The 24,204-nt window shown below is 41.4% G+C and overlaps 1 protein-coding gene and 1 long non-coding RNA gene across 9 annotated transcripts in view; one reads left to right on the top strand and one right to left on the bottom strand.

The window, feature by feature from the left end:
- LRGUK (leucine rich repeats and guanylate kinase domain containing) overlaps positions 1-10,778 on the bottom strand; it is a 109,269-nt gene extending 98,491 nt beyond the window's left edge. For all 7 annotated transcript variants that reach the window (XR_011438239.1, XM_001498102.5, XM_070265828.1 and 4 more), the window contains exons 1-2: positions 10,413-10,778; positions 3,304-3,411 (exon numbers count right to left, since the gene is read on the bottom strand). Coding sequence is in view for 6 of the 7 variants with exons in the window: in XM_001498102.5 (XP_001498152.2) it covers positions 3,304-3,411; positions 10,413-10,721 (417 nt within the window). In the remaining variant the exon portion in view is untranslated. The remainder of the gene's footprint in view (positions 1-3,303; positions 3,412-10,412) is intronic.
- Positions 10,779-19,372: 8,594 nt separating this feature from the next.
- Positions 19,373-24,204, top strand: part of LOC111773317 (uncharacterized) — a 56,863-nt gene continuing 52,031 nt past the window's right edge. The window contains exon 1 of one of the 2 annotated variants that reach the window (XR_011438237.1): positions 19,373-19,604. This is a non-coding gene — a long non-coding RNA (uncharacterized lncRNA). The remainder of the gene's footprint in view (positions 19,605-24,204) is intronic. The other variant, XR_011438238.1, reaches the window with a different exon arrangement.

Below are 24,204 nucleotides of genomic sequence, written 5' to 3'. Positions count from 1 at the left end.
GCATATTCCGCTTTGGTGGCCTGGGGTTCACCGGTTCTGATCCTGGATGCAGATCTACACACTGTTTGGCAAGCCATGCTGTGGCAGGTGCCCCACATATAAAGTAGAGGAAGATGGGCACAGATGTTAGCTCAGGGCCAGTCTTCCTCAGCAAAAAAAAAGAGGAGGATTAGTGGTAGATGTTAGCTCAGGGCTAATCTTCCTCAAAAAAAAAAGGAATCCAGAATTTCTTTCAAAAGTAAGGTAGAAGTGAGAGAGCAAAATCTGAAGCCTATTACTAATAGGATCTCAAAACAGACTACATACACCATCAAAAAACGCATTCCTCTGAAGAAAATAATACCTTAGAAAATTAGTGTTGTTAGCAAGAAGAAAATACAACCTGAAAAGGCAAATTAAAGTGGTGTCATGAAGACCTTTACAGCAGAGTTCTATGTTAAAAAAGCCCCACACATAATAGCGATAAAGCCAAAGCCTTTATCTAGCAGGAGAAAAGAAAAAGCAAATGCCTAGAATTTAAATGAAATGTTAAAGAGAGCTCACACCTAATTGGGAGATCATTAATAACGATACCACCTACACTTTCACAGGGTTCATTTTCAATGAATTTCAAAGCTCTCCTACAATAATCTCATCAGATCAAACAAACCTGAGATCCGTAGGGCAGATTATTTCCAATTTAGAGATGAAGAATATGAGGCACAAAATGTACGTAAATAGCCTAAAATCACCTAGCAAGTCACGGATAGAGAAGTGAGTCCAAGTCTCCTGAATCCTTGTCCAAGACGCTTTCCATGAAATCTTGTGTGGGGATCAGAATTTGCCACCACAAAATGTGTCTCTTTGGCTTGATTAATTTTAAGGACAAAAGATGCTGAAAGAAACTTTGATCTTTCCCCTAACTGCCTACAAGAATTTAAGACAGAAGGCCTGCCCCAGGACAGGCCATCACCATAGACAGCTCTGGGTACAGCAGACTGGGAGGATACTTGCTAAGCCCATTTTTAACAAAATTCTCTCTCAGGTCACACTGTCTATAGACGGCCCAGCAAACATTTATTTGCCAAACACTTGCATTTCCATCTCCATGTGAATTGCCTTCCTCCCCTTTGAAGTCCCAAACCACTACCCACAATATCCTCCTTTGTGTTTAGCTGAAAATGGTATTTAAGGTGGTGGCGTCTGCCATTTTGGCAAGTTATTCATTCTCCTGAGTTTCTCCCATGTGTACATATTCTTAAACTTTGTTGGATTTTCTCCTGTTATTCTGTCTCATGTCAATTTAATTCTTAGATCAGCCAGAAGGACCTAGAGGGTAGAGGATAGTTTTTCCTCCTCTGCACTGGCTTCTAGTGAACTTCAAGAGGAGCTGGAGGGGAATTTGGTCCCTTGGAACAGATTCACATCACTGGTTTATGTTGTGATGTCAGAATCAGAAAAAGCCAACCAAGGAAGTGTCATTATAAGCAAGTTCTCAGGGACTGGCCAGGTGGCACAGCAGTTGAGTGCGCACGTTCCACTTTGGCAGCCCGGGGTTCAGCAGTTTGGATCTCAGGTGCAGACATGGCACCACTTGGCAAGCCATGCGGTGGTAGGCGTCCCACGCATAAAGTAGAGGAAGATGGGCATGGATGTTAGCTCAGGGCTAGTCTTCCTCAAAAAAAAAACTAAAAAAGCAAGTTCTCAAATACAATAATGATAAGAATGTTTAATGATGGCCACTAGAACAGTAACAAATAAATACTTACTGAAAACCTACTGTATACAAGGCATTGTGCTTAGCGTGGTGAGAAATACAATGATGAAAGAGAGCCATACTGTGCCCTTAAGACACGTAACTTTGAAAGCAGAGAAGCTAGGTACATAAGTAATAAGAGAAAGTAAAAAATAACACATAACATAAATAAGATATAAGGGGAAAAGAAATCACTAAACCAGGCACCCCTGAGAAAGTGTATTCAGTAAGACAGGTTATTAAGGCAAAGTAATTCAACATGTAATATCTCAAATGTAAGGAGGTCAGTGGCAAAGTAAGTTAAACTTCAGTCCATCTAGCTGAAATAAGATTTAAAGGATTGCTGTTTTCTATAGATCAATTTAAGGCATAGCACTACATACATAAGCAGAATATTGATTGAAAGGGAGTTGTGTGGGATGTGTTGGCTGCTGGAATTACCTACCATTCCAATGCCTAACAGTGCAATGCACACAGGGTGCTCCCTGTCTGCTACTGCCTGACGGGATGAGTCATCCACAAAATGTTATAAAGTGAAAACAGTAAAAGATTAGAGCCTTAATATGCTGTCCTCAAAGGACACACCGTGGAACCAGCATGGGTGAAAAGAGCTTAACATTTCTTGGATAGTTTACTAGTTCAAATCCAAGACAGAAGAGCCTTGCTATGAATTATCTATACTTTAGCTAAATTATGGTGCTATGACAAAATTTCAGTACACTTTTTTCACCTATGTATCTGCATTTACTCTGTGGCTCTCCAAGGAATACTTAATGCTTTACAATATAAGGAAGCAAGAGGAATTTGCTTCCTAGCAAAAATAATAAATATTTTTATTTATATTTCTTTAGTATTTTATTTTACTATTTTATTAAATATTTATTACTAAATATATTTATTATATATTTAAATATATAAATAAAATAAAAAATAAAACTAATTTTTTCCTAGGACTATGGAGAAACAAAAGAAGGAAAGAAGCTAAAATACTCTGAGTACTCTGTTCTTATAGCTTCTCTTATGATAAAACTGGAGCTAAGATTCTGTGCTAGTATCGAAATCTTGAAAATTGATGAATAAGAATTTTTTTCTTCGTTAATAATAGGTATCTTTTGGAAAGGTAGCTCTAGCTCAAAGCTATTTATTTCTTGACATGCTTAGAGGGGAAAAGTCAATACCAAAATACTTTGTTCCCTTGGATTCAGATATAAATTTTTCGTCCTGGCACTGATCAGAGAGAAAATTCTTAAAGAGTTTTTGATTGGTTTTACAGAATCAAATTCAACCTTCTGGAAAGGAGGCACTGATTACTATAATATAGACTACTTAAGATGAAAGAAATAGACTGTGAAGGGAATGGAAACAGAGGAATTTGGAGGGCTGATTGCTGGATTGGCCAGGCTCTTTGATGTCTGACATTTACATAAGTAACTCTTATTGCCAGTCTCCAGCAAATGAAAGACTCTGAAATTTGGGACCACCACAAAAGCTATGAGTACTAGAGAAAATGGATATGGTCCAACCAGCGTCAAGATGTAGCCAGCCAATGGCAATGTTGTCATACTCACTGATAAAGTTAGATTGAGGTAGACCTGCTCGGTCCCAGAGCCTGAGCGCCCCAATTGGTGAAGTGCCCCAGCCACGACATCCTCTCTCAGGACCCCATCAATTTCCTCCTGCAAAGAAACCAGAGAGCTAGGTGAACAAAGAAAGGGCTTCCGTTGGCAAAGAAACTATCTAATTCATCGTATCCACCACTTATTTAGTATACTACCTATCCAGGAGCGGAGCCTTCCAAAATTTACCAGCCCCAAAGAAAATTCTGTGTTAAGGACACAAATATTATGAATAATTAAATAAATACCTATCAAATCAATGTTTTTATTACAACTGAATTTTTAGGTGGTCACTTACATTAGGTATTCCAAGTGGAATGAACACAATAGCAGTAGAAGCATCAGCATTAGTAATTATAGCTACATTGACTGAGTGCTTCTCTGTTCCAGGCACTGTGCTAAGAGCTCTCAATGGATAAATTCATTTATTCCTCTTGAGAACCCTGAGGTAGGTACTCTTAGCTCCATTTTACAAATGAGGAAACTAAGGCTTTGAGATGTTAACTTGCCTGAAACCACATAATTAGTATGTGACAGAGCCAGAATACAAACCCAAATCTGTCTGACGCCAGGGCAGTTTTAACCACTACACTTAACTGCTCGCCCACACCTCAAACAATCATTACCTCAAATTAAGGCAATTACTTCTCTAAATTTGGTATTCTGGAGAAAACAGGTCCCCAGTTCACTTCCTATTGGCTAATTTTGCTGGATTTATACAATTTGTAAGATTTATTAAAAGGGCAATGACAATTTCCATAAGGAGGTTGGCTCTTGGTCTGTAGACATCTGTGGACCAGTGATGATCTGACATGCTCCCCAATACTGACAAACAGAAGAGACAACAGGTGAGTCGGTCCTAATGTTTGTGTGTCTTCAACTCCATAATGACCAACACATTAACAATGACATCAGAAGGAGGACACAAAATACAGAAATCACACCAGTCACACCAGTATAACTAACCATGACTAGTATTTGGACTATGATAGCAAAATACCCTTTTCCAGGTAATCTATATTAATTCAGGAACCAACAATGCTGCTCAGATTGCTGGTACTGATGACATAAGTATGTAGGCTTGTGCTAGTGTAAAGAGTTTCTTTCCCCCCAGATTTCCACTACCCTAGGGAAGCAAATTATTGCCCACATTGAGATAGCATCCAGGCTTTGGGCATGGGCAGGCTCGGGTGGAACTCCAGATCTGCCATTTTGGATGCATGACTTTGAGGACGTAAAGTTTTCTCTGAGCCTCATATTCCTCATCTATAAATAGGAAATGTTATTACTTTCCTTTAATGTTTTGGGGAGAATGAATAAAAAAGTGTATGTAAAGCTCTTAGCACAGTGCCTGGAACACAGCAAGTGTTGCCAATAAATGATAGTTGTCACTACCAATTGACGAAGTCGGAAATTCCATATCGTAATGTTTCATTCATCCATACCAATCAACTTGTTCACAAAGTGAGGGAAAGATATCTACTTTTCTAAATAAAGTTCCAATTTCTTATATAAGGTCTGGGAAAGAAAAGAAGTGGGGGAGTGTTATCTTCCCTGCAAAACTTTCCACCTAAACCTCTGTAGTTTACCTGACCCACTCCCTCCATTTCCTGGAAATGAGAAGATATTGCATCCCTCACTTATAGTAGGTGGATGTCTGTTTCTCAACATAGCCATTGATATGGAGACAGGCCACATTGTCAGCATTTTCCCAGAACCCCAAGGCAAGACCCCCCATGGCAACCCTATCACACCTCCTTTGAGGTTCCTGCCATTTCTCAGTATCATGCCTTTCCCTTCTGGTCTTTGGTCATTTTCAGACCTTTACAAGCCCTATCCCTATCTTGGGTGGCTTCAGAATCCCTAAGGATGGCCATTCAACACCCCTACTACTCCAAGCGCATGCACATACGCACATTACTTTCCCAAGTCCAGAAACCTTAAAAATGGTCTCCACCCAACTTCAGCCACTCACTCCCATGGCGATGCCCTGGACCTACTCATCATGCCAAACTGCTCCACCCTAGAAACCTCAGAAGCCAGTATTCCACTTTCTGATTCTACAACTGCCTATCCTTCAACCTTTCCAACACCTACTGAACTTGTTCTTTAATGACAACAAAATCTCCAGTCTGTTCATCCTTCTCTTTCTCAGAGTCTATCTGTCCCCTCCTAACTATATTTCCTTCCCTAATGCATATCCCATGGACAATTTCAGCATCTCTCTGCCCTCAAGTCTCTGATTTCTTGTCCTCTGACTGCAACTACTGCATACATACCAAAACCTGAATCAAGATCACAATCAACTGCTGCGCTAAGGCAGGGATTGTGTCATGTTCATCTTTCATTCGGGATAAAAATCTGTATAGCATGCCAAGCACATGCCAGCCACTATGCTCCACTCCATGGAGAGAATTATGAATAAGATATGGTGCCTATCCTTAAGGGATTTACAGTTCAATCTGGGAGACAGATAAGTACATAAGCAATTTCAGGAGTTTGATAAATATTACAATACAGGTAAGCAGAGTGCTTTGTCTAGAAGCAGTGCACCCATTTTATGTTAGTTCTAGTGGGAGCAGGAGGTTAGCAAAGGCTTCCTGGGGAAAGAGTGATTAAGTTGAGACCCAAAGTTATGAGTTATTCTGGCAAAGGGGAAGAAAGGGCAGGAAAAAAGAGCCAAGAAGGGTCTTGCAAGCAACAGGGGCAACATGTACAGAATCCCAAAGGCCAAGACAAGCGTGGCCCATTGGGGAAACAACAAAGAGTTCAAAATAGCTGGAGCACAAAGTGGGAAGGGGGAATACAGCACCTAGTACATGGTGGGCACTCAAATATGGGTTAAATGACCTAATAAACCTACTCCTCTCCCTGAGCTGCTGAGTGGGCTGGGAAGGGCCCCACACCCATGCATGCTGGTGCCATTCTAAAGGCAACTTTTAGCTGGACCTTGATGCTATTAGACAGTCTCCCATTCTTCGTCAACTGCCTTTCAACTCCCCACCTTGGCTAGTCAAGTCTTCATCACTCAAGATGCATGGTGCCTCCACTCCTTGGTCCTCACTCTTAGCTGATGCCCTTCTCTTCTGCTTCCAAGGCAAAGTAGAAACAATCAGACATTAACCCCTCAATGTTCTGCACCTGTCCTAATGCTTCTCTCTCAGGTCTCAGAGGAAGCCTCTCCTTCACACTCAGGGCCCCACTCCCTCTGTTTCCTCAGGGACCTTGCTCAGGGACCATCAGTTTTGCCCTCTTTCACCTGTGATTTCAACCTGTCATTCTTCACTGTCTTTCTCCAACCTGTCACTTCTCCAACTATACAAGTATGTGAGTCTCTGCTGTCCTAAAAAGGCTCTCTCAGTCCTGCATGTTCCTGCAGCTGTAGCTATAGTTGCCTTCAAAACCAAGCTCCTCCAGAGTTACTGTTTCATCCTTTAGATCCCCTCTTCACCTTTATTCACTCTTCAAGTCACTTCAGTTAGGCTTCTGCCTTTGTTGCATCACAAAAACCACATGGGCAAGGTCTCCCAGGAACCTCAAATAGGCAAAGCTAGGGAGCACTTTTTAGGCTTCTTCCCACTTAATGTGCTGGCAGCACAACCCATTCCCATGTTCTCGAGACTCTTTCTTGCCTTGGTTTCCCTATCAGACAGCTCTTGTTTCTTCTTTTTCTCTTACCAGTCCTTTCCAGTTTCCCCTCCCTGATTTCTCTTCATTGGCTGGCCACTTAAACACCTGTACCCCTAGACTTCTTTCCTTGGCCCTCTTCTTCACTTCTCCTCTCTTCTCTTCCTGGATGATCTCACAGACTCCAATGCTGATGATTCCCAGGCCTTCTACCCTGATTTGCAGAGTCCTCTGATTCATATATCCTGTTTCCTATTGAAATTAATGGCCTTAACATCCTCGCAGACCATGGCATAGACCTGGCAGTCATCCTAGACTTCTAATAGTCAGTTAGTAACCATCTCTTCTTAGATATTTGAAATATGTCTTCATCTTTAGCTTCCCCACTCCCACTTCCATTGCCTTAATCCAGACTCTTGTCTCTCCCCCATATATATTGCTAGAACCTTGTCACTCATCTCCTTGCCTCCAGACTTACTATCCTCTAATCTAATCCCACTCGGCCAGCAGAGCAGTTCCCCACTGCTTAGAGACTCAAGTCCACAGACCATATAACAGCACAAAGCCCTTCACAATCTGGTCCCCACAGCTGCCTTTTCTGTTCTCCCCTCTAACTCATCAGGAGGAAAGGCTGCCATCTGCCTGCCCACACACCACCTGTCCACTCAGACAGGGTCTACTTCTCTTGAAATCTTCCATGATCCCTGCAATCTGGCTGTCAACTGTACACATCTCTGTATATAATACTTCACATGCTAAACAGCTATGATTTACTTACATTCTTATCTCACCTTGAGAGCAGAGGCCACGTATGTCCATGATCATGTTCTCTTCTTCTTCTATTACGACTGTCACTACTAAGGATTAATTCTATAATATTTTGAGAGCCTACTCTGTACCAGACACTATATTAGGAACTTTAACATAGAGTTTCTCAGTAAGTTTAATCTTCATAACTATCCAATGAGTAGGCATTATTACCCACAGTAAGTTACTGGCAAAAAGTGGTTTTCATGGATCAGACACATATCATGGGCCCAGACACTTCTTCTGCCCTATTTAGTCAGAGTGCTTCCCACATAGCAATCATTCAATGAATGTTTGTTCAATGAAGGCTAAATTGATTAAATCATTTAATGAACTGTAGTTAGCAGATAAAAATAGGCCAATTATTTGTATTGTAACAGTGTAAATAATATATGATGCTAAGTATTTTACATATAGGATCTCATTTAATTCTTACAACTCTCCTATGAGACAGGTATCATTATAATTCCCATATTACAGATGAAACAGAGAGAGGCGAAGTAACTTGCTCAAAACCTCATAACTAACAAAAGACTTTACACACATCTTTCATTCCAAAGGCAGTATTCTAAACAACTGGTCTGCACTACCTCCCTGAAGCTCACAAGGGCTTTTGAAGTCTGAGGCTAATTGCGTGATAGGCCCTCAGTACTCATTGGGACCATCACAGCCTTGTAAATCTTAACCGGGCGAGGATATGGAAAATAAATTACTGAACATCAAAGTCCAAATGTTTCCTTTTAAAACTTTTCAGTCTATTCAGCCTATTAAAACTAATTGAGACATTATAAAAAGCTAAAATAGAATGTGACAATGCAAAATAAATATTAATATTTAGAATGTAAATGGAAGAAATAATAAACTTTTTCCACACACAGCCTACGAGCCAAAAAGAATAACTAGTTCAAGTCAACCCCCTCAATGGTTTGTTGATGGCATACTGAAGACAGATTAACAACGGTACTAATGAATCCCCAGCCGAAGAGCACGCGTTAATTAGAATAATAAAGTAAACGGTGATTCATTTGTGAATTCCTCTGGGGTGGAAGCTGGTGGAAACCACACAAACATCTCAAAGTTCTAAAAACACTGCTAATTTTGCAATAGTCACTATTAAGAATAGCGAAGTAAATAACAGAAGACGAACAACAGAAATAATATTTTTCTCTGGTCCACTTTAAGCAAAATGAATGTAATCAGCACATGTGGAAAGAGATAGAAGAAGAGGAAAGACAAAACAGGGAACAAGGGTGGAAAAAATGGGCCAAATGTTGAAAGTGAGCAAAAGAACATTATGAAAGACGGGAACCCAAGTGGGGGAAGAGTGTACATGTTTCATGGCTGAATCAGAGTAACAGAGAACATTGCAAGTCACAGAGGGGAGAACAAGAAGAAATAGGACAAATGAGGAAAGTACTTTGTGAAAGAGAGCAGGCATCACAAAGAGAAACATGTTTTACCTCGAGGAGGAGAGGCGGCTAGAAAAGGTGCAAAGATGCAAAGAGGGGAAATCAGAAGAACATCACAGAGTAGGGATATTGGAAACATTCGATTTCTCTGTGTTATATATACTTCTGAAAAGAATTTGAAGCAATTTATACTATGAAGGAAAAGGAAAGGGGAGAGAAAAACCTAATCTAAGAAAAATATTGATTCTGCGTTTCCTGGCAGCCAAGACAAAGGGAAAACCTAATAGTTTATTGAAAGGCAGCAAATCAGTTTATGTTTTTGAAAGAAAGTAAATAATATATCAGAAGCCAAGAGAAGGAAGTGATGTGATGAGAAGTGGAAAGGGACAAGACCACAGGCAACAGGGTAAGGAAGGAACAGGATGACGATAAGTGTAAAAAAGAAGTGGGATTGGGTGGTGGTTAGAACATGTATTGTAGAAAAGACAGAATTTGTATTAATGTGAAAGGCAAAGCCGCCACTCTAGGCAATACACATGGAAACGCTGAGAACATTTCCCACATCCTAAAATACTCCCACAGTGAACTGGCTGTTTGAACATTCTATGGCTCCTTTCTGGGGTGTGTGTGTTGCTTGTATAATGCGTCATATGCCCCTGGCAGAAGTAATATATTAAACTTTTAAGTCATTTAGTCTTTGGGGAAGAACTTACATTATTTCAAGTGAGTAATTTTTTTTTTCCTGGGGAAGAAGGATGAAGGGACCAGAAGTGGGGGAGAGCGTTGGAGTACTTCACAGTCCACAGGAAAGGTGGAGAGGATGCCAAAGACGAACTCTGCCTAGTCACAACATATGCACTACTGTGAAGGAATCATTTTGAAAAAGTTAAAGCCGTAAGTAACTTCCACACAAATAGATACTTTTTCATAACGGCACTGTGTAAGCTGACGCTTAAGAAACCAAATGTGCTCCTGAAAAATAATGGAGATACTTGGAGGTATTTCAGGCAAGGGTTGAGGAAACGGGGTAACAGAAATGGGAAGAAGAGACGGGGAGCCTCGGAAAGGTCAGGAAAAGGCGCTCCTGGAGGCGAGAGGCCAAGAAATGGGCTCAGCCTCGGCCTGGTGCGGGGGGCGCCTGGGGGCCGCGGCTGAAGGAGCAAGGCCCGACGGCCGGAGAAGGGAGGGAGGGGATAGGCGATGCGGGGGCAGGCACACCTCCAAATTCGGCATTTCGGATTCTGAGGACTCCTCGGATTCCGCTTCGGTCTCTCCCTCGCCCTCGATCTCGTAGTCTCCGTCTGCGTCCCACTCCTGATAGCGGCGACCGAAATGCTGGAGCAGGTAGGAGGAGGCTCTGAGCAAATTATCTTTCGGTCTCTGCCCCATGGGAAAAAAAGACGGGCCAGACTGACGATCTCTCTCTGAACGCAACAGTACCGACTGGGCTCCAGCTCGTGAACTGCCTAAGCCTCCCTGGAGAGAGGAAGGCATCGGCCGCTGGGGATCTCTCCCGGAGGTCGCCATCTTGTTTACCCGGGTTGCCTAGGAGACACCCGGGGAGGAGGCGCCGCCAGGGATTCTGGGAGCTGTAGTCTCCGCCCCTCCGCGCGTCCCCGCTGTCTGTGTGCTGCTGGCGTGCGCCTTTCTCTTTCCTTTTGTGTACCTGTTCTATTATTTTTCTCTTTTTAGTCCAGTCAGTCACTGGCTTTGTTTCTTTTTGCTTGTCTTTCTCGTTTTCACCTCTTTTCTCCGCACGCCTTTTCTTTGTCTTCAACTGTTTTCTCCCGACTTCAAAGACCGTCATAGATTTTTCATACTACCCTAAGATCGCCTCTGAGCCTCCCATCCTGCTTCATTCACAGAGGCTCTTTCCACAAAGTGGCACTTTGGAAGTGTTAGAGGTCTCTAATGCTATCTCTCCGAAAACTAGTAACACTGAAACATTACTCCACGCAGAGCGCAGTGTTAGGAGATGAGGGGGTGCAGAAATGAAACAGAAGGCATGGCTCCTGTACGTATGATTTAATTGCGAATAATAAAGTAAAACTACCAGAGGATGACTGAGAGCTGATTTGTAATTAATTTACAGTCTCCAACCTCCCACACCCACGCACCACCCGTGCCGTGATAAGCCATGTCCTTGGGGAGAAAAATTGGCAGTGGTCTAACAGTCCAAACAGGGAGAGAAAAAAACGACTGTCAAATTGACACTGTATCTGAAAGCCTCTGAAAAGCTGTTAGCATCCCATAAATAATTGTATTAGTCAAATGACCTGCATTGGTAATTATTTTTATCTCGTTACATAGGTTCTCTTTGCAGTTTTACAAAATACTCTTGCAAGATTACAAAGCATGATTTTATGCCAGTGTGATTTTATGTGACCCAAATCCCATAGCCTTGAGCTCCACAAAGTAGACAGTCTCTAGAAAAGCAGAATGAAAATTATAGTAACTATTATTGCCATAGTGATGACAATAGAGATCCTTGCAGGGAACTTGCCCTCGTCCTCCTGGCCTTACAGGGCCTTTTGTCCATGCTTCAGTGATAGCAGTTGCAAATACAAAATGATCCTGTCAATGGCTGTCAGGGGAGGAGAAAAAATCCTTACGGACACCATCCATTGACTATTATCTTTCTCAGTGCTTGAGGGACCGGTAAAACTGACATAAAGCTTTCAGAATTACCTCTCTTCATTATCTTCCTAGTCATAAATGTAAAGGCCACAGGGAAAGTCTCTCTTTTTCTAGACTCATCTTGCTGCTTGCTTATTTCTTTTTTCCAGTGGGTAGAGACTCCTGCAAGGGATTTTTCCTCACCCTCGCTCCCCGTAGAACCTGGCTCTAGCTAACTGACATAGGGAAGAAGAGGGCAGAAAACACAAACATGGAAACCCAGTGTGTTTTTGTTTTTTCAATAACTTAATCAGCATTTCTACCAAAGCAGACTCTGCCAATGTCAAACTATCGAGGAAAGTATCTTCAGGCAGAGTTAGGACCTGTTGAAGAATAATCTTCAAAAGGTTAAACACATGATTCTCATACAAAAATAGAATGAAACACATGTGAAAGATTTTATTCAACTCATTAATTAATGAGGGAACCAGTAAGATGATAACAGGGTGTTCATAGTCCATGAAGAAAGACATTCTGAAATAAGTTCACTAGGTTAAAACCAGCTAATGCCTTACAGGACATTAAACTAGAGCATTTGGGATTATATATTTCCGAGTGTTTTGTCTCTTTGCATCTTCACATCTACCCTCTGTCTTTCCCCTTTTGACAGACGAGGTAACCGAAGTCCAGAGAAGTTAAATAACTTGCCCAAAGTCAAATGGTGGTGCTGAAACCCAAACCCAGGATGACCCACTCCACAGTCTACCTTAACCTACCACTTTTGCAGGCAGAAAATGTGAGGCGAGTTAAAGCTATTCAAGGTCTCAGAAGAAAAAAACATGTATCAGTTAAAGTTCTTAAGTATAGGTAAAAGTATAAGTAAAAGGTCATTTTATGCCATGACCCTTTCATATAGAGTCATAGCATGTCAGAAGTAGAAAGAGCTTAAAAGGGCATCTTATCCCAACTTTTCCTTTTACAGAAGAAGAAATCGATGACCTTCCAGGGACAATGACTGGCCCCAAATCACCTGACTTGTTAGCAGGCAAGCAGAAACTAGAGTCTAGACCTCTTGTTGCTCAACCTTTGTTCTTGCTAGTTCACCAAAATGCTCTCTAGGCTTGAATTGTATGACCAGAGGCCCTACTTTGGGATTCGGGGCATCAAAATAGAAGGCATTGTCTCTATAAAAGCTATTTTACCAGGTAGAGACAACAGAATTAGGTAGACGGAGAGGAGGGGAGGGGAGGGGATATTTTGTCTAAACTCTTCTTATTAGCATAAAACATCAATAATTGCTTCCATTTTATTCATGCGTACTGTAAACCAGACCTGTGCTAAGGGTGCTAAGTATACACATCTCAGTTAATTATTCCAACTGCTCTCTGAAATAGGAATTGACATCCCCATTCTACAACGGAGAAGAATGATGCTCAAAAATGTTAAGCAAGTTAATCCTGAGAAAAAAGAACAAAACGGGAGGCATCACAATCCCTGACTTCAAAACATACTACAAAGCTACAGTAATCAAAACAGCATGGTACTGATACAAAAACAGGTGCACAGATCAATGGAACAGAATTGAAAGCCCAGAAATAAAACCATACATCTATGGACAGCTTATCTTTGACAAAGGAGCTGAGGGCATACAATGGAGAAAAGAAAGTGTTTTCAACAAATGGTGCTGGGAAAACTGGAAAGCCACATGTAAAAGAATGAAAATTGACCATTCTTTTTCACCATTCACCAAAATAAACTCAAAATGGATTAAAGACCTAAAGGTGAGACCTGAAACCATAAGGCTTCTGGAAGAAAACGTAGGCAGTACACTCTTTGACATCAGTATTAAAAGGATCTTTTCGGACACCATGCCTTCTCAGAGAAGGGAAACAATAGAAAGAATAAACAAATGGGACTTCATCAGATTAAAGAGCTTCTTCAAGGCAAATGAAAACAGGATTGAAACAAAAAAACAACCCACTTACTGGGAAAAAATATTTGCAAGTCATATATCTGACAAAGGCTTAATATCCTTAATATATAAAGAACTCTCGCAACTCAACCACAAAACATCAAACAACCCAATCAAAAAATGGGCTGGAGACATGAACAGACATTTCTCCAAAGAAGATATACTGATGGCCAATAGGCACATGAAAAGATGCTCATCATCGCTGATCATCAGGGAAATGCAAATCAAAACTACACTAAGATATCACCTTACACCCGTTAGAATGACAAAAATATCTAAAACTAATAGCAACAAATGTTGGAGAGGTTGCGGAGAAAAAGGAACCCTCATACACTGCTGGTGGGAATGCAAACTGGTGCAGCCACTATGGAAAACAGTATGGAGATTCCTCAAAAACTAAAAATAGAACTACCATACGATCCAGCCGTTCCACTACTGGGTATTTATCCAAAGAGCCTGAAGTCAGCAATCTCAAAAGTCCTGTGCACCCCAATGTTTATTGCAGCACTGTTTACAATAGCCAAGACGTGGAAGCAACCTAAGTGCCCATCAACAGATGAATGAATAAAGAAGATGTGGTACATATATACAATGGAATACTACTTAGCTGCAAAACAGAACAAAATCATTCCATTTGCAATAACATGGATGGACCTTGAGAGAATTACATTAAGTGAAATAAGCCAGCGAGAGAAAGATAGTCTGTGTATGACTCCACTCATATGAGGAATTTAAAACTATGGACCAAGAACAGTTTAGTGGATACCAGGGGAAGGGTGGGGTGGGGGGTGGGCACAAAGGGTGAAGTGGTGCACCTACAACATGACTGACAAACATTAATGTACAATTGAAATTTCACAAGATTGTAACCTATCAATAACTCAATAAAAAAAAATAATAAAAAAAAAAATTTAAAAAAATGTTAAGCAAGTTGCCCAGTTGCACAATTTGTGTCCAAACCAAAATTCTAACTCAAGTCTTCCTGGATTCAAAGGCCCTGATCTTAACCATTATTACTCTGCTTTCTCCAGAAGTATGAATTAGTTTCTCAGGAAGTAATTTTGAGGCACAGACAGTCTGGCCCTGATGAGATACTGAAAATGGTAGTGTGTGTGTGTGTGTATCTGTTGGGAGCCAGGCAGGAAGACCCCAGGTTTCTGGGGCCAGGGAAGTGGAGTGGGGTGGGCAAAGGCAGTGGGATATGATAATCCAGGAGAGCAGGGTCTTCTTGATAGCTGTGTATCCTTACCACCTTGGGTGAGGAGAAGGAGAAAATGGAAGAGGGTCTCCATGACACTCGAGAGTGCCTCTCTTGAGAGGACATCCAGGACAGGCTGTTGGAAGCAGAGAGTCAAAAGGGTAAAGAGCTGAAGTTTGCAAGAGAGTGGAACTACTAGCTTCAGCTTCTTGGTGGCTTTGCCTCAGAAGTATTATTTACCCTTACCCCTAATTTTTCTATGTGGAACAGAGGTTTCCCACAGGTCTGGAGCCAGCACCCTGGTATAAGACCTTACCTCACTGAGAATGGAAAGAAAAGGCAGGACGAACCCTCTGTTTCCTGCATTTGGGAAGAGTATCTTCCCAGGAGTGTAGACCTCAGGCAAAGCAAAGAATGTGTGCTCCCATCCCCCATGTCATGTACCTACACCCTCTCCCCAACTTTGTGTAAGGAAAAACAGGTTGAACAGGGCTTCTCAGGCATGTTGAGGTGGCAGCACCTTGAACTCACAGTGGTTTGGTTTTTTTTAATTTTATTTTTTCTTTTTCTCCCCAAAGCCCCCCAGTACATAGCTGTATATTTTAGTTGTGGGTCCTTCTAGTTGTGGCATGTGGGACGCCACCTCATCATGGCCTGATGAGCGGTGCCATGTCCACGCCCAGGATCCAAACTGGTGAAACCCTGAGCCGCGGAAGCAGAGCGCAGCAACTTAACCACTCGGCCACGGGGCCGGCCCCTCACAGTGTTTTTTATTGAACACTTAAATTTTTACAGAATATCATGAAGTGGGGAGAGCAGACAGGCTGTAGAAGGCACCACTGATATAATAATAACAATGAAACAAAACCACAGAGGCCAGCCCGGTGGCACAACAGTTAAGTTCTCATGTTCCGCTTCGTTTATACAAATAATCGATTTTACAAATATTCATTTAATTTCAATTGCCATAAGGGCCAAGGAGGGACAATATTGGGACCATGAGAATATCACCTGGGCCTTGACCCAATATGGTGTGAAAGGGTCCTTCAAAATGTCAGACACTTTGAGACTCATGAGGTTCTTCATTTGTTGTTATTGTTAGTGCCATTGAGTCGATTCCAACTCCTAGCGACCCAGCGCACAGCACAGCGGAACCCTGCTGGGGCTTTTCGCGCCTTTCTCTCACTTCCTGTGCTATATCAAACAATGCTCCAGTGCTATTCACAGGGTTTTCATGGCCAATTTTTTTGGAAGTGACTGACCAGGTCCTTCTTCCTAGTCTGTCTTAGTCTGGAAGCTCCACTGAAACCTGTCCACCAAGGATGACACTGCTGGTATTTGAAATACTGGTGGCATAGCTTTCAGCATCACAGCAACATGCAGCCTCCACAGTCTGACAACCAACAGATGGGTGGTGTGGTTCCCTGACCAGAACAGGAACCCAGGCCAAGGCAGCGAGATCGCTGAATCTTAATCAGTAGATCATCAGGTCTGGCTTCATTCATTATCTTTGTAGAAATCAGCTATATTCAGATTATGATGGTAGAAATTAATTGGGCTTATAGGGCCTGATAAAGTCCAGGCAGGATTTGCCTGAGCCAAATAGTAGCTGTTCTAAGGAGATATCAAAGGCATTTTGGGGAGCACCCACTAATAGATACCCTGGATCAGATACTGCTGTTGAGATTAAAGATAAAAATTGCAGTCTAGGAAGAGATCATCTTAAAAGCTCATGGACAAAGGCAGAAAAATCAAGCCACAGAAGAACTATTTGCAAAGGAATTTCAAGCATCAAGTCATGAATAAAATCTGAACAGAGGACTAGATAAAGATTACTGAGAATTTCTAGCCCCAGATTACCTTCGCAGACAGAAAAGTGGATTTCATCACGGAAGTCACAGCAATTTAAGACCAAATTTTTAGAATGTTAAAATGATGACCAGAAGGGACTGTATGAAATCTGTTAGAAGAAGATATGAGGACTTGAGGATGTTATGCAAGGACGTTCAGAAGATCAAAGAAGACCAGAAGGAATTAGAAAGAAATAAGCACAGGATTTGGTAGAAAGGAAAGAGAGTTTGAGAGACAGGAGGTTTAATAAGCAAAGCGTCCCAATGGCACTGAATAATAAGGACAGAGGGAAGAGTAAACAGAAGACAAGGGAGCGAACTGTGCAAGAAATCTCACCACGACCCATACCCTTCAAAAATCACAATATACTTCACCTAGTTGAGAACAAGTTTGGAACAGTGGTGTTTTGTGGAAAAGCACATCGTGCAGGCTCTGACGTAAAGCACAGGAAACACCCAGGTCACCATTATCCCCCATTGATTACACAACCTACATAAGTGGGGTCTGTTTCAGGCACTGGGAATAGAAAAAAGTTAAAGTCTTGGTGTCTTTATTCAAGAGATTTGCATTGTGATTGGGGCAGGACGATACAGAGGTTTTAAAACTGAATTAAAGGTACACAAGAGAAGGTAAGTCCCACTGATTGGTCTGGAGTTAGTGTTACAGGCCCTCGGGGAAGGACTGAGTTGGGAGCAGGTGCAGACTACCATTCCCCTTTAACACTCGTGGCAGACAGGGCTCACTCCATGAGGCAGATAAAGCAGTGCCCCAGGCCAGTCCATGGGAGTTGTCAGTTGAGATCAACCTGTGTCCCAGGACAGGGATGCTCAGAAGCTTCGTGGATGAAGTAAGAGTTGAGCTAGGTCTTCAAGAAGGAAAGAGGCACACAGGGGAGGAGGTGGGCAGTCCTGGAATGGGAAGTGGCATAAATAGAGGCAAGGAGGCTGGCCTGGATGTGTTTCAGGAAGAGTCTCTGAGAAGTAATTGATATAGAAATAAAACCTGCTCACAGGAAGTTGGGAAGAAGGGGGAAGGTGCTGCCTTCCTAAAAGAAAAGGGGCATGAGTGAGGAAGCAGATGAAATTGCTTCATGTGTCAAAATGTCTTAACAGAATCTAGGGGATGAGACCTACAAAAGAGGGAGAAAGGATGGGCCTGGTGAGAGATTTTGACAACCATGAGGAGAAGGCAGGAACCGTGTAATTCTTGGTTTGACACAAAGTTCATTACACATGGATGATGCTTTCCCATGAGATTGATAACAGGCTCTGATATACCATGTATTTTAGGCACTACTCACTATTTACATCCACACCTATGGCCAAATTTCCTCAGTTACTTTTCTCTACTAGGGGTCCTTCCCTTCCTAGCAAAAAAATGCCTTGCGCATAGTAGGTGCTTCATAAACATGTGTTAACTGCTTAAAAGTTTAGCTTTATAGCTATTATACTGAATGTAGCTGCGACTTCATTCCTCCTGAGTGAAATGACATCTGTGCAGATGAGTGTTTGGAATTAAATTAGCAGGACACCTATCTCAGTCAGAAAGGTGTACCCAGACTCTGGAACCTCCAAAGAAATAAAAGACACAAACCAGCATTCAAAGAGTCTAACAGGACTTCTTTTGAGTCAGACCTGGGATCTAATCCAAGCCAGTCCTAATGCCTGCCTCCCAAGGCTATGGGGAGAGCTAAATGAGATGAGTGTAAAATTGGCTGATTTAGTGTGGTGAATTGCAAACACAGCCACTGATTCTCATCCTTACGTGCACACCCCTTGCAATGTGATTTCGTAGCCCCTCTCATTAAGAAGTGGAGTCTATTTCTCCACACTTTGAATCTAGGCTTGGCTAAGTAACTTGGTTTGGCCAACAGAACAGTAGCAAATGTGGCACCAGCAGAGACTTGAAAATGCTTGGGCATTGGGCTCCTCTTGGGACCACTGTGAATACCCAATAAAGAAGCTAGGGCCGGCCTGCTGGGTAATGAGAGACACCAGGCCCAGTTCCCTGGGGCCTTGGACAGCCAACTCTCATTGTCAGACATGTACATGAAGTCAGTCTTGGTCCTTCAGTACCAGCCAACCTGCCAACTGACCCAAGATTCCAGAGGGAACCCAGCAAAACCAGACCAGAACTGCTCAGTCAACCCAAAGAATCGTGAGCTAAATAAATGGTTGTTTTAAGCCACTAAAATCTGGGATTGTCTGAAAGGCAGCCAAGTTAACGTTCCCATGTAGTGTCTGGATTGCCTACAGTCTGACTCAACCAGTTAGTAACAGACTGAAGTTAGAATCTTTATCTTCTGACTCTTATTCAAGTGATTATCATATTGGCCTTTGATACTGTCAGTATTCTGTTGCATCATAAACAAATCTTTGCTGCTATCTGGGTCAAAAAAGAAGCTGCAAATCCTTCCAACATTGTAGGTATATTAGTCAGGGTTCTCCAAAGAAACAGAAGCAATAGGAGATTTGATAGATAGATAGATAGATAGATAGATAGATAGATAGATAGATAGATAGATAGAATCATGGCTCACATGATTCTAAATGCTAGAAGTTCCAAGATCTGAAGTTGGCAGGTTGGAGAGCCAGGAGAGCTGATGGTGTAAGTTCCAGTTTGAGAGCAGAGGAAGGCCTTGAGTCATGTCACAGGGGCCTTTTATGAGTCATAGGACACTAGCAATGAACATTTCTGGAGAACAAAAATCAGTAACCATCCGAAGAATAGGACAGAATCCTGACCTTTGGCCTCACTGCCCTTAACTACCCAGGTGAGCACATTTGTGTTTCAATTACTTATCTGCTTTGTAAAGAGTCTTGCAGATACAGCTCTGAATATGCATAGTATTTTCATTATAAATAAATAGAGGCTTAGGGCAGTTTTCAAAGTTCATTAATTATTGAGGTCCCCTCAAGAAGCTCTCACTCTGTCATGTTTTGATTTTTGTTCCTGACCAAATCAAGTTACTCAAGAGTACATCTTGATTGTGAATTCATTCAGAAAATGATTAATGGGTTTCATAAAATTATTTTGAATAAAAATCGTGTTGGAGAAATTTGGTTTTAACTATTTAGGTACTGAATTGCTCTTTACTACAGCTTTTTAAAAAATTGTGATCAAACACACATAATATAAAATTTATCCTCTTAACCATTTTTAAGTATAAGTTCCGTGGCATTAAGTATATTCATAATGTTGTACATTATCACCATCCATCTCCACAATTCTTTTCATTATGCAAAACTGAAACTTGACACCCATCAAACAATAACTCCCCATTCTCCCTTCTCTCCAGCCCCTGAAAACCACCATTCTGCCTTCTGTCTCTGAATTTGACTAGTCTAGGTACTTCATAGAGTAGAATTAAACGGTATATAGTTGGCCTTCTGTATCCACAGGTTCTGCATCCACAGATTCAACCAACCACAGATCTTCTACTATGTTTATGGTCTGCAGTTGGTTGAATCCTCCGATGCAGAACCCATGGATACAGAGGACCAACTAAGGAACTTCAGCATCTGCGGATTTTGGTATCTGAGGGTGGTCATGGAACCAATCCGAGGAAGATACCAAGGGACAACTGTATGCCTTTTTGTGGCTGGCTTATTTCACAAAGTATAATGTCCTCAAATTTTATCCATGTTGTAGCATGTTTCAGAATTTTCTTCCTTGTAGAATGAAGAATGTTCCATTATATGTATAGACCAGATTTTGCTTACCCATTTTTCTGTTGGTGGGTTGCTTCCACCTTTCAGCTATTGTAAATAATGCTGCTATGAACATGGGTCTGCAGAGACCATAGTATATACCTAGAAGTGGAATTGCTGGATCATACGATAATTCTATTTTTAATTTTTTCAGGAACTGCCATACTGTTTTCAGTAGTGGCAACATATTTTACATTCCCACCAACAATGTACAAGCGTTCCAGTTTCTTCATATCCTCAGCAACACTTCTTACTTTCTGAGTTTTTTTTTAATAGTAGCCATCCTAATGGATGTAAGGTTGTATCTTATTGTGGTTTTGGTTTGTGTTCCTCTAAGCTTAAGCCTCTTTTCATGTGTTTATTGGCCATTTGTACATCTTCTTTGGAGAAATGTCTACTCAAGTCTTTTGCCCATTTTTTAATCAGGTTACCTATTTTTTTGTTATTAAGTTGAGTTTCTTATATATTCTGTATATTAACCTTTAATCAGATATACAATTTCCAAATATCTTCTCCCATTCCATGGGTTGCATTTTCACTCTGTTGATTGTGCCTTTTGATTCACAGAAGTTTTAAATTTTCATTTAGTCCAATTTATCTATTTTTAACTTTTGTTTCCTGTGGTATTGATGTCATGTACAAGAATCACTGCCAAATCCAATGTCATGAAGATTTTCTCCCATGTTTTCTTCCAAGAGTTTTATAGTTTTAGCTCTTATGCTTAGGTCTTTGATCCATTTTAATTATATATAGTATAAGGCAAGGGTCTAAGTTCATTCTTTTGTATGTGGACATCCAGTTTTCCCAGCATCATTTGTTGAGAAGACACTACTACTTTTCTATGTTTAAAATTCTCAAAAGAACAAAGATTGTCTCTTTAGGTAAAGAGCACTAAGACTTTGCAAGATGGGAGTAATTATAGGCAGGCATTACCAAGCACCTGACCAGTACTAATTCAATAATCTGTAAGGCATAGGCCTTACTTAGTTTCCATTTCTCCCCTGGCCCATCTGTTCCCTTCCAGTCTCTGGATCCCTGGAGGGGCTGACCCCTGCAGAGAGTATCACTTGGCCCCCTTGTCTTCTGTCTTTTGATTGATTTTGGCCAAAGGGTGGCAGGAGGTAGGAGGACAGGCGAGAAAATGGTCCGTTTCCCTCACGCCTCCTGCATCCCTCTGTGACTATAATTCCTGTCTGGAGTCCCTCTTCCACAGCTTCAGCTCTCATCAGGCTCTGGAACATTATTTGCATCCCTTGATCTTTCACCTTTCTACTGTGGCTAGGCCCTGGGTATTTCAACATCCTTTGTTGGTTTCCTTAACCCTGCCCATCCCTCTGTAAATAGTCTCTTCATTAAATTCTCTTCAGAGTGCTATCTGAGTGGGCCTAATATTTCCTTCTGAGCCCCTGACTGATAAGAATGGTAAGTAAACATAAAGACAACCATTTGAAATGAGCTAATGAAACTAATTAGTCTAGTGAGATATTCACTGTGGTACTCACATTCTGTTTGGAGGTTGAAGGTTGAATGAGAGAGGCCCAGGAGTCCTCTCTCTTATTCTTTTTTTTTTTTTTCTTTGGATGGGAGAGAAGCAGGGAGGAAGAGAAGGGAAATTCTGAAGTTATTTTTGTAAAGGCTAAGATTCCAAAGGGGAAATTTGACGTAAAAGACCAACATCCTCTGCCCAGTATGAAAGCTAGGTATTATAAGCAGATTAGAAGTAGGATTTTACACTGCTAGCACCTTTAGCAGCCAGAGGAGTTTCTCCAGTCTCCCCAAACCTAGTCAAGAAGTTACACATTGTTTGTATATCACTCAGCCATATAAATATGTTTACAGTTTGGGCATAACAAGTAAACCCAGGCCTGGATTGCATTAAGCAATAATTTATCATATCAGATGTTAGTGAGAGAGATGGCACCTATCTGTGAATACCCAACTATTCTATTTCTTTTAATCTTACTCCTTTAGTCATCTCTCAAAGGGATTCTATCTTCCCATGGCTCATTTCTCTTCTATGCATTTGAACTTAACTAATGGGCAAACTCAATCCACACTCAGGCCTGCCTCAGTTATTGAACTAACCTGATTGTCTGCGGAAGGAAACTGCCATCCAGCTGGACTGGAATTAAATCATCCTGTGAACTAGACCCAGAATTTTGTACCCTAGAGGTGAATCCTGGGCACACAGGTAATCAGAATTACAGGACTTCCTCCACCTGGCAGGTACCTCCATTGCTGATTCAATCCATAAGACGATGCTTCTGCCCTGATAAACATCCCAATGGCCTCCCGACAGCAGCTATCAGAATTGCAGGCTTACACCTCAGAAGGGAATAAACAGCAGCCCACTACTTGTGGGATATTTTGTAAACCCAACCTATTCCAAGGATGACAATCATCACAATTTACAAGCTTACATGGCTAATTCCTAGTCCTTGGCCATCTCAAAAATTACCCTTTATGTTAAAATTTAAAAGAAATAAATGGATATGTATCATAGTTAAAAACATAGATGGAGAGATCTTCTCCATGCCCAATCAGCTCATACTTATTCAAGTAATGACTTAAGGCTGAAAGAGAGGACTTCCAGATTTGATTCATATCTCCTCATCCTACCATTTCTCAAGCAAGCTGCCAAGTCTTCTTAGATAAATCCTAAACAATATTTTATATTTTCATTATGCTTGTTCTTAAAAATGAAAGTAAAAAGACAAAGTATTTTTCACCCTGGCAATAAACCTGCACAGGCAGAGAATTAGATGTCAGAATATTTAGTAGCAGCCACGTTATTTAGCTGATGAATTAATAGGAATTTGTGGAAAGGGAGGTAGGATTTAAAGTTAAAGCTGAATAGCAATTAGGTCTTAGTGTCATTAAAATTCCACTTTCAGCTGCTACTAATTTTCTTTTTGACCACAAAAGACATTAGTTTTTCTGAGTAAAGAGGAAAAAGATCTATATTGTTTTACAACAGTACCCACCGAAGAGGCTGCCACCGTGGTAAGAGGTTGTCATTTGAATTGCATAGACAGGAACAGATGAATAGAAGACGGGAAGATTGAGGAAGAAAAGAATGCACTGGGGTGCATGTGACAATCTTAAAAGCATGAGCAAACTCAGATTGGAAACAGTAATACTGTTTCCAGTGGTAGGAAAACAGATGAGGGAGAGAAAGAAGAAATAGCAGAGGCCGGCATCTGGACCCGGCCTCGACACAGGGGGTCAAAAGCACGGGACACCAAGGTGTCCACTGTGGAGAAAAGGATCAGGTGCTTTGAAAGCGAAGGTTGGGGGTGTCACGCAAGGCCAAAGACAAGTCCACTTAACCAAATGACAGTGTGGTTATTGGTTTTAAGCTTTTAGCAAATTTCCATCCTTGAGATACCAGTCAGTATTTGGAACTTACTTGGGGAGCAGGACTTGGATTTGCAGCATGATTTTGCCTTACCACCTTTCCCTTCCCTCCCGCAAACAAATGCTGGTCTACTATGAGTGCCACTGGGACTATCTACGCACTTAATTCCCGATTAGAGATAACAAATATGGAAGCTGAATACATTTCATTGTTAAGCAGGCCCATTAATGGATTAATTGAGAGCAAAAGAGCATAAGCATTTTAATTATGTGACAAACTGTAGAATCTGACCTGTAGGCTGTCAA

Source organism: Equus caballus, chromosome 4 (genome assembly GCF_041296265.1).
Source record: "Equus caballus isolate H_3958 breed thoroughbred chromosome 4, TB-T2T, whole genome shotgun sequence".
Taxonomy (NCBI): Eukaryota; Metazoa; Chordata; class Mammalia; order Perissodactyla; family Equidae; genus Equus; species Equus caballus.
Note: the sequence above shows the minus strand (reverse complement) of the source record. Positions and strands in the feature narration are given on the sequence as shown.